The sequence below is a fragment of the Protomyctophum bolini genome (assembly GCF_963924005.1).
Source record: "Protomyctophum bolini genome assembly, chromosome: 1".
Taxonomy (NCBI): Eukaryota; Metazoa; Chordata; class Actinopteri; order Myctophiformes; family Myctophidae; genus Protomyctophum; species Protomyctophum bolini.
This window is the reverse complement of record NC_137862.1, coordinates 26,146,735-26,160,333: the sequence shown is the minus strand read 5'-3', so window position 1 is coordinate 26,160,333 and position 13,599 is coordinate 26,146,735. Positions and strand designations below refer to the sequence as shown.

General features: G+C 45.3%; 1 protein-coding gene across 2 annotated transcripts in view; it reads left to right on the top strand.

The window, feature by feature from the left end:
* efl1 (elongation factor like GTPase 1) overlaps nucleotides 1–8,668 on the top strand; it is a 107,025-nt gene extending 98,357 nt beyond the window's left edge. For both annotated transcript variants that reach the window (XM_080768334.1, XM_080768335.1), the window contains exon 25: nucleotides 8,391–8,668. In XM_080768334.1, coding sequence (XP_080624460.1) covers nucleotides 8,391–8,579 — 189 coding nt within the window. In that variant the 3' untranslated portion in view covers nucleotides 8,580–8,668. The remainder of the gene's footprint in view (nucleotides 1–8,390) is intronic.
* Nucleotides 8,669–13,599: the final 4,931 nt, after the last annotated feature.

The following is a 13,599-nucleotide window of genomic DNA, read 5'->3' as shown; positions in this document are numbered from 1 at the left end:
ATAATAGTGTGATTGTGTTGATGTACTGTTATTTGTACTTTTTATGTTCAAGATAAATACATTTTATAAATAAATAAAAATAAAATCTAATCAAATCAAATCATGGTGTAAACTAAGAAACTATTCATGTAGGGGAGAGCCGCCAAGGTTGTAACGCTTCACGGTTGTAACATGGACGTTATCTCTTGATTGGTCAACGCCACCATGACGCCATCGCGTCAGTATGTGTACAGCAACATACTCTACGTGCCCAGGAAGTTTGAAGTGTTTACCTTTGTCCTACGGGGAGTTATTGGCGAAAATCTGACTTTTTTCAAAATGCGTATAATTTTACACCTGGACTATTTGTGTGCTACAATTTTTTTCTTTGGTGTTGGTGAATAAAAATCCACATGGATGTCTTCATGCTTATGTTCTTCATTAGTTTGCATCGTGTTTAGACGGAATTCACGTTCATTCTGGTCTGTAAGCAACGGCAAAGAAAACTTGCAGAAGCGGGTCATTTGTAACATGTGTTACAAATGGTCCGCTTCCATTCAATGCCATTATATGTAATATTTACATATTTGACATATTGGCCAATATTATATGTTCTAAAATTGTATTGTATTGTGTAGTGTATTCTAAAATTAGTTTAGGGTTGTATAACATTGTACAACTCAATCAATCAAACGTTTGTTTAATCAATGTATTTCCCCATTGAAAAAAAAAAAGTACACCCGATACTATTTAATATTTCCCTTATGTTTGATACATTTTCTTATCACATCCATTGTATGAAAACAATGCTAAGGAGTTGCTTCAATGAAATATAATTGCTTTAAGCTGAAAACGATATGTTTAATGGTGTTTTTTAGCGTTGTTACATTTATCATGCATGCCGTTACAATTAATCCGATATGCGCAGCAAATGTAACACTGAAACAGCATCCACGTTCGGTTTAATAACTCCCGACCTGTTTTATCAAAAAAATAACTTGAAGTGGTTTATGGTAGCTGACATGTGTAGGTCCGTTGCCTGAAAATATTACATGTGTAGCTAAACGGATCTCTGAGTAAAAAAATGAAACGTGCAAAATGTTACATCCTTGGCGGCTCTCCCCTACTCAAATACTGTAAACATTTCAGGTATTTGTACCAAATGTGTCCAATTTCCAATTATTTTACTTCTACTCCACTAGTATTATTTGAAAACTTTAGTTACTTTGTAGATTTAGATAATTATTGCAAGACATACTGTACATTAGCTACTTCAGCCTTCAACCACTCCTAAATGGTAAACGGTGCATTTATATATCGCCTTTATCCAAGGCTCTTTACATAGATTGTGCATTACATTCACCCATTCACACACATTCATACACCTTTACATAGATTGTGCATTGCATTCACCCATTCACATTCACACACCTTCGATTGTGCATTACAATCACCCATTCACACACACACATTCACACACCTTTACATATATTGTGCATTACATTCCCACACACATCCACGCACCTTTACATAGATTGTGCATTACATTCACCCATTTACACACATTCATACACCTTTACATAGATTGTGCATTACATTCACCCATTCACACACCTTTACATAGATTGTGCATTACATTCACCCATTCACACACACATTCATACACCTTTACATAGATTGTGCATTACATTTACCCATTCACACACCTTTACATAGATTACATAGATTTACATAATGGGTGCATTCACCCATTCACACACCTTTACATAGATTGTGCATTACATTCACCCATTCACACACACATTCACACACCTTTACATAGATTGTGCATTACATTCACCCATTCACACACACATTCATACACCTTTACATAGATTGTGCATTACATTTACCCATTCACATTCACACCTTTACATCGATTGTGCATTAGATTCACCCATTCACACACACATTCACACACCTTTACATAGATTGTGCATTACATTCACCCATTCACACACACATTCATACACCTTTACATAGATTGTGCATTACATTCACCCATTCACACACACATTCACACACCTTTATATACTCCCTGAGCCACTGCCGCCCACATGTCACCATCAGCCCCAGCGTCACCCCTCCTCCATGCATATAGATCCCCCCCCCCCCCCACACACACACACACACCAGCGCATTGTCACCCATCCATTGACGTGTTGGCCTTGTTAAAAGTGGTCTGTCGGATGATGTTAGTGACCGTTACAGGCATTATCCTCACGCAAACCCAACCCCAGACACTCACTCGCCACACCATGACAAAGAAACACCCCTCCCCTCCCCCGTAGCACGCTGCTTCAGAGAAGCTGTGAACAACTGTTGCCAGATCGTGTGAGCGAAATAAGCTGCCGTCATGTCTGTGAAATACAAGCCCAAAAAATAAGCTACTATACTACTAGGCTAGACGAGAACTTATTTAAGACGAATATGCGTCGACCAAAACAGCCGATCTACAAGCTCACAATGCATCGCGATACAACACGTCGGTTATTTTAAAGGAAAGTCTTGAGGAGGAAAAAAAGTGAAAAATAAACCAGGTCTGTTAAAACAAGACGGAAAGAATGCAGCGACTACTAGTGTGAGAACGTTAAACTTACTAACTATATGCATCGGCCATTTGCGGCGCGTTGTGAGCTTGTAGAAATATTTTAACAACACAAACCTAGTCCTTGACGTGAAAATCTTTGAGAACGACTCGATGTAAACGACATTTAGGACAGTGGTTCCCTAACTTTTTCATGTCAAGGACCCCCAAATTGTCACTAATTGACCCGGGCGGACCTCCATTTGAAAAGATATGCCAGAGGACCCCCCCATAAGAGAGGATTCTCAACCCGTTTAATTTCAAGGACCCCCAGTTTGACATGCATTAGTCTACAGACCCCCATTTAATAGCATTTACATCTCAGGGACCCCCAATATATATTGTAAAATCAATGTTAATTTAACTCTGAGTGTACAAATGGACTCGTTAGGGTCCATTTGGTTCCCCCTGGAACTCCCTCAAGGACCCCTGGGGGTCCCCGGACCCCACTTTGGGAAGGATTTCAGAAACGAGACACAAATGAGTAACTACACTTAGACACTAAAAACAAACCCCCCAACCCTCCACCCCCACCAAATGAAAAAATAAATAAACATGCAACATTACATAGATTGTGCATTGCATTCACCCATTCACACACACATTCACACACCGACGCTGGAGGAAACCATGCAAGGCACCAACCTGCACATCAGGGTACCTTGCCGTTCTTATCCGGTCACTCTACCCCTACCGGCCCCTAACAGTCAGTCAACTACCGATATTTACAAGCGACTTCACAGAAAAAGACGAGCCCAAAGTTGCCTGTAATAAGCAGACGTGGCAACACGTGTCTTTGAACCTGCTCTCGAGCTGATGTCAGCATTTCTTCTGACATGGATTTGATACGGCCCGGGGATCGACTCTATTAACATATGAATATAAGTGTACGGAGGGAGCCGTTTGAATGCTGCATTGTTGTGTATGACTGAAGGGGGGGAGGTGGGCAGTGGTCCTGGACGTTTACATTACATTTCCCTCACAATGGAAGCTTGTGTCGCTCTGAGCTGTCAGTGGAACCCTGTGAATGAGTCTGGTGTAGGATGAGCTGTCAGTGGAACCCTGTGAATGAGTCTGGTGTAGGATGAGCTGTCAGTGGAACCCTGTGAATGAGTCTGGTGTAGGATGAGCTGTCAGTGGAACCCTGTGAATGAGTCTGGTGTAGGATGAGCTGTCAGTGGAGCCCTGTGAATGAGTCTGGTGTAGGATGGTGAACCCTGTGAATGAGTCTGGTGTAGGATGGTGAACCCTGTGAATGAGTCTGGTGTAGGATGAGCTGTCAGTGGAACCCTGTGAATGAGTCTGGTGTAGGATGAGCTGTCAGTGGAACCCTGTGAATGAGTCTGGTGTAGGATGGTTCAGTGGAACCCTGTGAATGAGTCTGGTGTAGGATGAGCTGTCAGTGGAACCCTGTGAATGAGTCTGGTGTAGGATGGTTCAGTGGAACCCTGTGAATGAGTCTGGTGTAGGATGAGCTGTCAGTGGAGCCCTGTGAATGAGTCTGGTGTAGGATGGTGAACCCTGTGAATGAGTCTGGTGTAGGATGGTGAACCCTGTGAATGAGTCTGGTGTAGGATGAGCTGTCAGTGGAACCCTGTGAATGAGTCTGGTGTAGGATGAGCTGTCAGTGGAACCCTGTGAATGAGTCTGGTGTAGGATGGTTCAGTGGAACCCTGTGAATGAGTCTGGTGTAGGATGAGCTGTCAGTGGAACCCTGTGAATGAGTCTGGTGTAGGATGGTTCAGTGGAACCCTGTGAATGAGTCTGGTGTAGGATGAGCTGTCAGTGGAACCCTGTGAATGAGTCTGGTGTAGGATGAGCTGTCAGTGGAACCCTGTGAATGAGTCTGGTGTAGGATGGTTCAGTGGAACCCTGTGAATGAGTCTGGTGTAGGATGGTTCAGTGGAACCCTGTGAATGAGTCTGGTGTAGGATGGTTCAGTGGAACCCTGTGAATGAGTCTGGTGTAGGATGAGCTGTCAGTGGAACCCTGTGAATGAGTCTGGTGTAGGATGAGCTGTCAGTGGAACCCTGTGAATGAGTCTGGTGTAGGATGAGCTGTCAGTGGAACCCTGTGAATGAGTCTGGTGTAGGATGAGCTGTCAGTGGAACCCTGTGAATGAGTCTGGTGTAGGATGAGCTGTCAGTGGAACCCTGTGAATGAGTCTGGTGTAGGATGAGCTGTCAGTGGAACCCTGTGAATGAGTCTGGTGTAGGATGAGCTGTCAGTGGAACCCTGTGAATGAGTCTGGTGTAGGATATGGTGAACCAACGGCCATCTGTACACCGCTGGTGATTTTGACAGCGGCACGTTTTTATCTGTAGTTTTAGTCGTAGTCTTTTGTTTAATTTAGACCTGAGGCCGATTTCTAAATTGCTTCTAAATCGTGACAGTTTTCTGAAAATCCTATTGTCAGTGTTTCTCAAACTATTTCATGTCAAGGTCAAGGAACCCACAAAAAATATGTAATTGGCCGACGACCCCCATCTGAAAATGTGTTGTTCCAGGGACCTCCCCCCCAGCAGATCTACAAGCTTGTGGCGCGGCACTTGGTGCCACGCTATGAGCTTGTAGATCTGCTATTTTTCAATTTCTAAAGTATAACATAATTAACACCAAAAGGGGTTCTCGTCCTGAATGGGTTGAATAAAATTCTGTTGTGTTCTAGTCATGTTTTAGTCATCTGAAATCGTTTTGTCTGGTTTTAGATGATTTCATATGACTTTAGTCGACAAAATCTACAGTTGATTTTGTTGTCGTAATGCCTGGTTTTACACTTGGTTGCATGCTGAGAATAGCCGATCCATAAGCTCACAATAGCAGGGGGCGGACTTGTATAAGGTATGGGTATAAGGTTTTCAAAAAGCTCGCCCCCTAGTGGTCTGTTTGCACAGACTAAAATATTGTATAGGTATGGTTGAAAACCAAAATAATTGATAAAAGAGATTTTTCAATGGATTGTGTTACCATTGGGTGTCCTAAATAACATTCTACAATTTTACGGAAAACGAACAACTTGAAAGGCATCGTTTTCAAGATGGCGTCCACGATGGAGCTGCCAGGAGCTTAAAATGCCTAATTAATATGCTAAATTAGTTTGCAATGGTTTTTGAAAACCTTATGACCATACCTAACAGCATGCCAAAATTCAAAAAGCAGTTACCAAGTGCATAATTGTTATGCATGAATTTAGGCATGCTGTTAGGTATGGTCATAAGGTTTTCAAAAACCATCGCAAACTAATTTGGCTCGCCCTCTAGTGGTCAGTTTGCAACTTTGGAATGAAACGGGCATTTTAAGCTCCCGGCAGCCATCGTGGACGCCATCTTGAAAACGATACCTTTCAAGTTGTTCGTTTTCCGTAAATTTTGTGTATGTTATTTAGCACACCCAATGGTAACTTAATCCATTGAAAAACCTATTGTATCAATTATTTGGGGTTCCAACCATATACTGACATATCTAATAGTGGTTTCATTGCAAACCGACCACTAGGGGGTGAGCCAAATTAGTTTGCAATGTTTTTTGCTAACACCATGCCAAAATTCAAAAAGTAGTTACGAAGTAGTTAGCCACCGTGGACGCCATCTTGAAAATGATACATTTCTAGCTGTTCGTTGTTCCTAACATTTTAGTATGTGATTTAGCACAGTCACCCAATAGTAACAGAATCCATTGAAAAACCTCTTTTATAAATTATTTAGTTTTTCAACCATACCTATATGTATCAGATATTTGAGTCTGTGCAAACAGACCACTAGGGGACGCGCACAGCTTTTTGAAAACCTTATACCCATACCTAACACCACACCAAAATTCAGAAACTAGTCACCAAAAGCCAAATCTTTACAAGTCCGCCCCCTGCTACAACATATCGACACTAATTTGTAAATGCCTGCGTGTATTATATATGCACCTTCTTTCATTCTTCTTGTGTGCTTGTGTGTGCGTGTGCGCTCGTGTCCTGGTGGCCCCCTGCTGTAAGTGTGTTCATTCATTCATTAATTCCCCCCCAAACTAGGCCCCATTGTGCCTTGGCATATGCCATGCGCACATTGTGTGTGTGTGTGTGTGTGTGTGTGTGTGTGTGTGTGTGTGTGTGTGTGTGTGTGTGTGTGTCATTGTTGCCAGATTACGTGAGAGAAATAAGCAACCAGGTCTTTCTGTGAAAACGAAAAGAAGTGACTTCTACTACTAAGCCACATGACGGCTTTGAACGTATATGCAGCATCGACCATTTAAAATATAGCCGATCTACAAGCACACAATGCGCAGCGATGCACGACCACCAATATTTAACAACTTCACAGAAGAACAGGCCCCAAAGTCGCTTAGAATAAGCAGTATAGGCATATAACGATTCACTCAACTTTACCATACGATTCCAAACACCATATTAGGTTCACGGTACGATTTTTCGCAATTTTTTTAACACAAATTTAATTTCCAGATAAACCCAGATTTAAATTGTCACCAGTAATCCATTTTAATTAGGGATGTCCCGATACAACCCTAACGAGCAGACATGGCAACGCCGGTGTGTGTGTGTGCTGTGTAATCCGTCCGTTGTGCGTTCCTCTCTGCCATCTGTCCTGGTGTGCGTTTCACGGCCCCTCAGGGGTGTGTGTGTGTGTGTGCGTGCGTGCGCGTGTGTGTGTCGGGGCCCCTCAGGACCAGGTGCAAGGCCCCCGTTGTTATCAACACTGGTACAGTAATTGTTTGTGCGTCTGTGTGTGCCAGTTCATGGCATTGAAGCTGTGTGTGTGTGTGTGTGTGTGTGTGTGTGTGTGTGTGTGTGTGTGTGTGTGTGCGTGCGTGCATGCGCGGCAGAAGTAGCAGCAGGCGTTGCGTCACCCTCAACCCCCTCTGGAGAACGGCCTGTAAATCAGGACTTGAGCTTGTACACACAGCCATGTGTATGGGTGTGCACACAAACGCACGCATACATACATACACAGCCTTGTGCGTGTGTGTGTGTGTGTGTGTGTGTGTGTGTGTGTGTGTGTGTGTGTGTGTGTGTGTGCGCACAAACACACATTTAACACTAGCTCCACTCATTTCCCTCGAGACATAGTGGCACAGCTGTGGACAGAATAAGGTGGCGTGTGTGTGTGTGTGTGTGTGTGTGTGTGTGTGTGTGTGTGTGTGTGTGTGTGTGTGTCGTGTATCTGTGTGTCACTGTGTGTGTGCGGGTGCGTGATTGCGTGCTTGTGTGGCTGTGAAAAGCCTGATACACTTTGTTGCGCCGTGGCTTTTGATTGGGTCAGACGGGCCGTCAGTCAGTGGGGTAGGGACTCGGGAGGCTTGTGATTCGGTGAGACGGGCCGTCATTGGGGTAGGGAGGCTTGTGATTGGTTGCGACGGCCCGTCAGTCAGTGGGGTAGGGACTTGGGAGGCTTGTGATTGGGTGAGACGGGCCGTCATTGGGGTAGAGATGCTTGTAATTGGGTGAGACGGGCCGTCATTGGGGTAGGGAGGCTTGTGATTGGGTGAGACGGGCCGTCATTGGGGTAGAGAGGCTTGTGATTGGGTGAGTCGGGCCGTCATTGGGGTAGGGAGGCTTGTGATTGGGTGAGACAGGCCGTCAGTCAGTGGGGTAGGGAGGCTTGTGATTGGGTGAGACGGGCCGTCATTGGGGTAGGGAGGCCTGTTCGCCTGCTATCGGCTCTATCGCCAGTAGTTGCCGGGTCCCATTGACAAATAATGCACTTCCGGAAAATTCGTCTGGCTGTCGCCCGCTGTTAAAACGTACTGTGACTCTCTCTGTCTCTCCCCCCCGCCCCAGGTGCTCAGCAGTGACCCCTACTGGGTTCCCACCACCGAGGAGGAGTACCTGCACTTTGGGGAGAAGGCGGACTCGGCCAACCTGGCCCTGAAGTACATGAACGCTGTGCGCAGGCGGAAGGGCCTCTACGTGGACGACAAAATCGTGGAGCACGCCGAGAAGCAGAGGACGCTGAGCAAGAACAAATAGATCACCACCTCCCTCAGCTCTACACAGAGAGACACAACAAATAGATCACCACCTCCCTCAGCTCTACACAGAGAAACACAATAAATAGATCACCACCTCCCTCAGCTCTACACAGAGAAACACAATAAATAGATCACCACCTCCCTCAGCTCTACACAGAGAGACACAACAAATAGATCACCACCTCCCTCAGCTCTACACAGAGAGACACAACAAATAGATCACCACCTCCCTCAGCTCTACACAGAGAAACACAATAAATAGATCACCACCTCCCTCAGCTCTACACAGAGAAACACAATAAATAGATCACCACCTCCCTCAGCTCTACACAGAGAGACACAACAAATAGATCACCACCTCCCTCAGCTCTACACAGAGAGACACAACAAATAGATCACCACCTCCCTCAGCTCTACACAGAGAGACACAACAAATAGATCACCACCTCCCTCAGCTCTACACAGAGAGACACAACAAATAGATCACCACCTCCCTCAGCTCTACACAGAGAAACACAATAAATAGATCACCACCTCCCTCAGCTCTACACAGAGAGACACAACAAATAGATCACCACCTCCCTCAGCTCTACACAGAGAGACACAACAAATAGATCACCACCTCCCTCAGCTCTACACAGAGAGACACAACAAATAGATCACCACCTCCCTCAGCTCTACACAGAGAGACACAACAAATAGATCACCACCTCCCTCAGCTCTACACAGAGAAACACAATAAATAGATCACCACCTCCCTCAGCTCTACACAGAGAAACACAATAAATAGATCACCACCTCCCTCAGCTCTACACAGAGAAACACAACAAATAGATCACCACCTCCCTCAGCTCTACACAGAGAGACACAACAAATAGATCACCACCTCCCTCAGCTCTACACAGAGAAACACAATAAATAGATCACCACCTCCCTCAGCTCTACACAGAGAAACACAATAAATAGATCACCACCTCCCTCAGCTCTACACAGAGAGACACAACAAATAGATCACCACCTCCCTCAGCTCTACACAGAGAGACACAACAAATAGATCACCACCTCCCTCAGCTCTACACAGAGAGACACAACAAATAGATCACCACCTCCCTCAGCTCTACACAGAGAGACACAACAAATAGATCACCACCTCCCTCAGCTCTACACAGAGAGACACAACAAATAGATCACCACCTCCCTCAGCTCTACACAGAGAAACACAATAAATAGATCACCACCTCCCTCAGCTCTACACAGAGAGACACAACAAATAGATCACCACCTCCCTCAGCTCTACACAGAGAGACACAACAAATAGATCACCACCTCCCTCAGCTCTACACAGAGAGACACAACAAATAGATCACCACCTCCCTCAGCTCTACACAGAGAAACACAATAAATAGATCACCACCTCCCTCAGCTCTACACAGAGAAACACAATAAATAGATCACCACCTCCCTCAGCTCTACACAGAGAGACACAACAAATAGATCACCACCTCCCTCAGCTCTACACAGAGAGACACAACAAATAGATCACCACCTCCCTCAGCTCTACACAGAGAGACACAACAAATAGATCACCACCTCCCTCAGCTCTACACAGAGAGACACAACAAATAGATCACCACCTCCCTCAGCTCTACACAGAGAAACACAACAAATAGATCACCACCTCCCTCAGCTCTACACAGAGAAACACAATAAATAGATCACCACCTCCCTCAGCTCTACACAGAGAAACACAACAAATAGATCACCACCTCCCTCAGCACTACACAGAGAAACAGAGGACGCTGAGCAAAAACTAGACCACATCTTTCTGTCTTTCACATACACAATAAATACTGTAGATACCAAACACGCTGAAATAATACAGATTGGCAATTACTAGAAAACCCCAAAATCTGTACATATTACAGTGAAATCCTCCCCATTGACTGACATCCGTACATATTACACTGAAATCCTCCCCATTGGCTGAAATCCATACATATTACACTGAAATCCTCCCCATTGGCTACAATACATACATATTACACTGAAATCCTCCCCATTGGCTGCAAACCATACATATTACACTGAAATCCTCCCCATTGGCTGAAAACCATACATATTACACTGCAATCCTCCCCACAGACCGTGACGGAGGGAGGGTGCCGTCACTACCGAACCTGAGCCACGAGAGACAGAGTGAGCTAAAGCGAGCGAGTTGCAGCGGCGAACGTTGTGAAGTTCGATTGAGCCGACTCAGCCCCGTCCGAGTTGTAACTAATGTCAAACCCCAACTCACCCAAACTCTGGGAAATAACACGGATTGGCAATGTTGTCATTTAATGCAATCAAATACAACTTTTCTGTTTGGATATATGGGCTGTCAATCAGATTTTGGGGATTTTCTAGTACTGTATGTACGGAATTGGCAATCCGTGCTACTTTTCATCGTGTTTGGGTCAGATCAGGCTGAGGTACCACCTCTCCAGTCAACAGTGTTTGGGTCAGATGGGGCTGAGATACCACCTCTCCTGAGTACAGCAGGGTTTGGGTTTTTTTGCCTTGCGTAACGCCGTCGCCTGTTAATATATTTAGTTTTTCAAAAACAGGTTGTAACTGTTTTGTTTGAAGGAAAAATGGAGCATTAAAGAAATATTATTTTTTCTCAACCTTCCACTTGTCGAGTCTACAAACAATGCCACTGCTTCTAGCTGATGGTGATTGGTTGTCATTTACTGTGCTTCTAGCTGATATGCTGATTGGTTGTCATTAACTCGTCTGTGCTTCTTTTTCCTAGCCTGGAAACCAGACAGATTTGGCCTGGCACCGCTCAGTTGTGATTGGATTTCAATCCTTCCGAGGTAGAGAGGAACCAATTAGGGCTCAGTACACAAATATGGGGCGGGTTTATCACCAGAGGTGGTGTAGATTGTTGTCCAAACATTAAGTTCCCATTGACAATGAATGGAGAATTTACGTCATGTGTCTGAGCAAATCGGCTATTTTGTACTAACACAAACATTAAATTCCCATCGACAATGAATGTAGAATTGATGTCATACGTAGACGAGCAAATCGGCTATTTTGGTCCTACAGTACTGACATGTGGAAGTCCCTCACATGTCAGACAGTACAGAACAAATGCTACCTTAAGAAGGGAGACAAGGCAGACTGCGGTAACTACCGTGGCATTTCTCTCCTGTCCACCATAGGGAAGGCCCTAGCTCGCGTACTGGCCAACAGACTCACTCCCCTGTCAGAAAACATCCTTCCTGAGTCTCAGAGTGGATTTCGCCCAAACAGAGGCACTACTGACATGATTTTCACTATTCGCCAACTGCAAGAAAAATGCCGGGAACAAAATCAAGCACTATACATGGCCTTCATAGACCTCACCAAAGCCTTTGACTCAGTGAACCGCCAAGCCCTCTGGCTGGTTCTGGCAAAGATTGGCTGCCCAGAAAAGTATGTCCGGATACTGAGACTGCTGCATGATAATATGTCAGCCACAGTACTTAGCGGCAGTGGAGACGAAACTGAACCCTTTCGAGTCGACACAGGAGTCAAACAGGGATGTGTCATCGCTCCAACACTATTCTCCATCTTTATTGCTGCTATCCTCCATCTCACAAGCATGCATCTGCCCCAGGGAGTCGACATGTACAGGACTGACGGTCAACTCCTCAACATCAACCGTTTCAGGGCTAAAGGTCAAACCACCACCGTATCAATCATGGAGCTGCAGTATGCTGACGACAACGCCCTTGTAGCCCTCTCAGAAGAGGACCTACAGTCCATCTTATCCGCCTTTGCGAAAGCATACCAACAGCTTGGTCTGGCCATTAATATAAAAAAGACCCAAATCCTCCACCAACCACCACCAAACAGCAGTACACCTGTCCTACCCCCCAACATCACACTGGAAAATGTGGACCACTTCCCATACCTCGGCATTCTCCTATCATCAAATGCTGTCATCGATGATGAAATACACCATCGCCTCAGTTGTGCCAGTGGCTCTTTCTCAAGGCTAAGGAAAAGAAAGAGAGTCTTTGAGAACCGCGACCTCCAACCAAAGCCCAAAATATTGGTATACAAAGCTGTGGTTCTCCCCACCCTTCTGTATGGGTCAGAAGCCTGGACCACATACAGCAGGCCCAGAAAGGCACTTGAGACGTACCATCAGAGGTGTCTCCGAAAATCCTCAGGATTAGCTGGGAGGATCGGCGCACTAACACCAGCGTCCTGGAGGAGGCAAACATTCTCAATATCACTGCCACTATTGCCCAAAACCAGCTCAGATGGACTGGCCATATTGTCCGCATGCCTGACTCTCGCCTCCCAAAACAAGTCCTGTACTCCCAGATTGTTAAAGGGAAACGGGCCCCGGGAGGTCAAAAGAAGAGGTATAAGGACAACATTAAAACAAACCTAAAGAAGAAACCTTGTCCGTGAGGGTGCTGCAAAATACAATGACGACCTCCGCCATGCTGCACAGGACAAGTGCAGACTCAGAAAGGAGAGAGCATCCAATAATCCATCCAATAAACCGGTCCATCCCAAACCCACCACTACATTCCCCTGTCCACACTGCACCAGAGTAATCGGGTCCAGAATCGGCCTCCATCGCCACCTGACGACCCACAAGGACCAAGAAGGAGGACAGTCATACTCGGATACGAGTGACCGCCGATGATGACGTTCTCACTGTTCTGTAGTGTTGTAGGCTACATGTACGTTCTCACTGTTCTCTCGTGTATATGTACAGTACGTGCTCACTGCAGTCGTTTCCTGATGCATCCTAATGGGATTAATTGACTAAATGATTCCCAGAGCCAGTGCTGACCTCAGCAGACCCATTGTTGTGTCGGAGAAATGAATCAACCGTCTGTTGTTTCTCCTCTCTCTGTGTCTCTCTCTCTTTCTCTCTCTCTCTCGCTCTCGCGTTTCTCTCTCTCTCTCGTTTCTCTCTCTCTGCTTCGTCCCTCTCTATTCATCGATCGACTTATCATCCTTGAAGT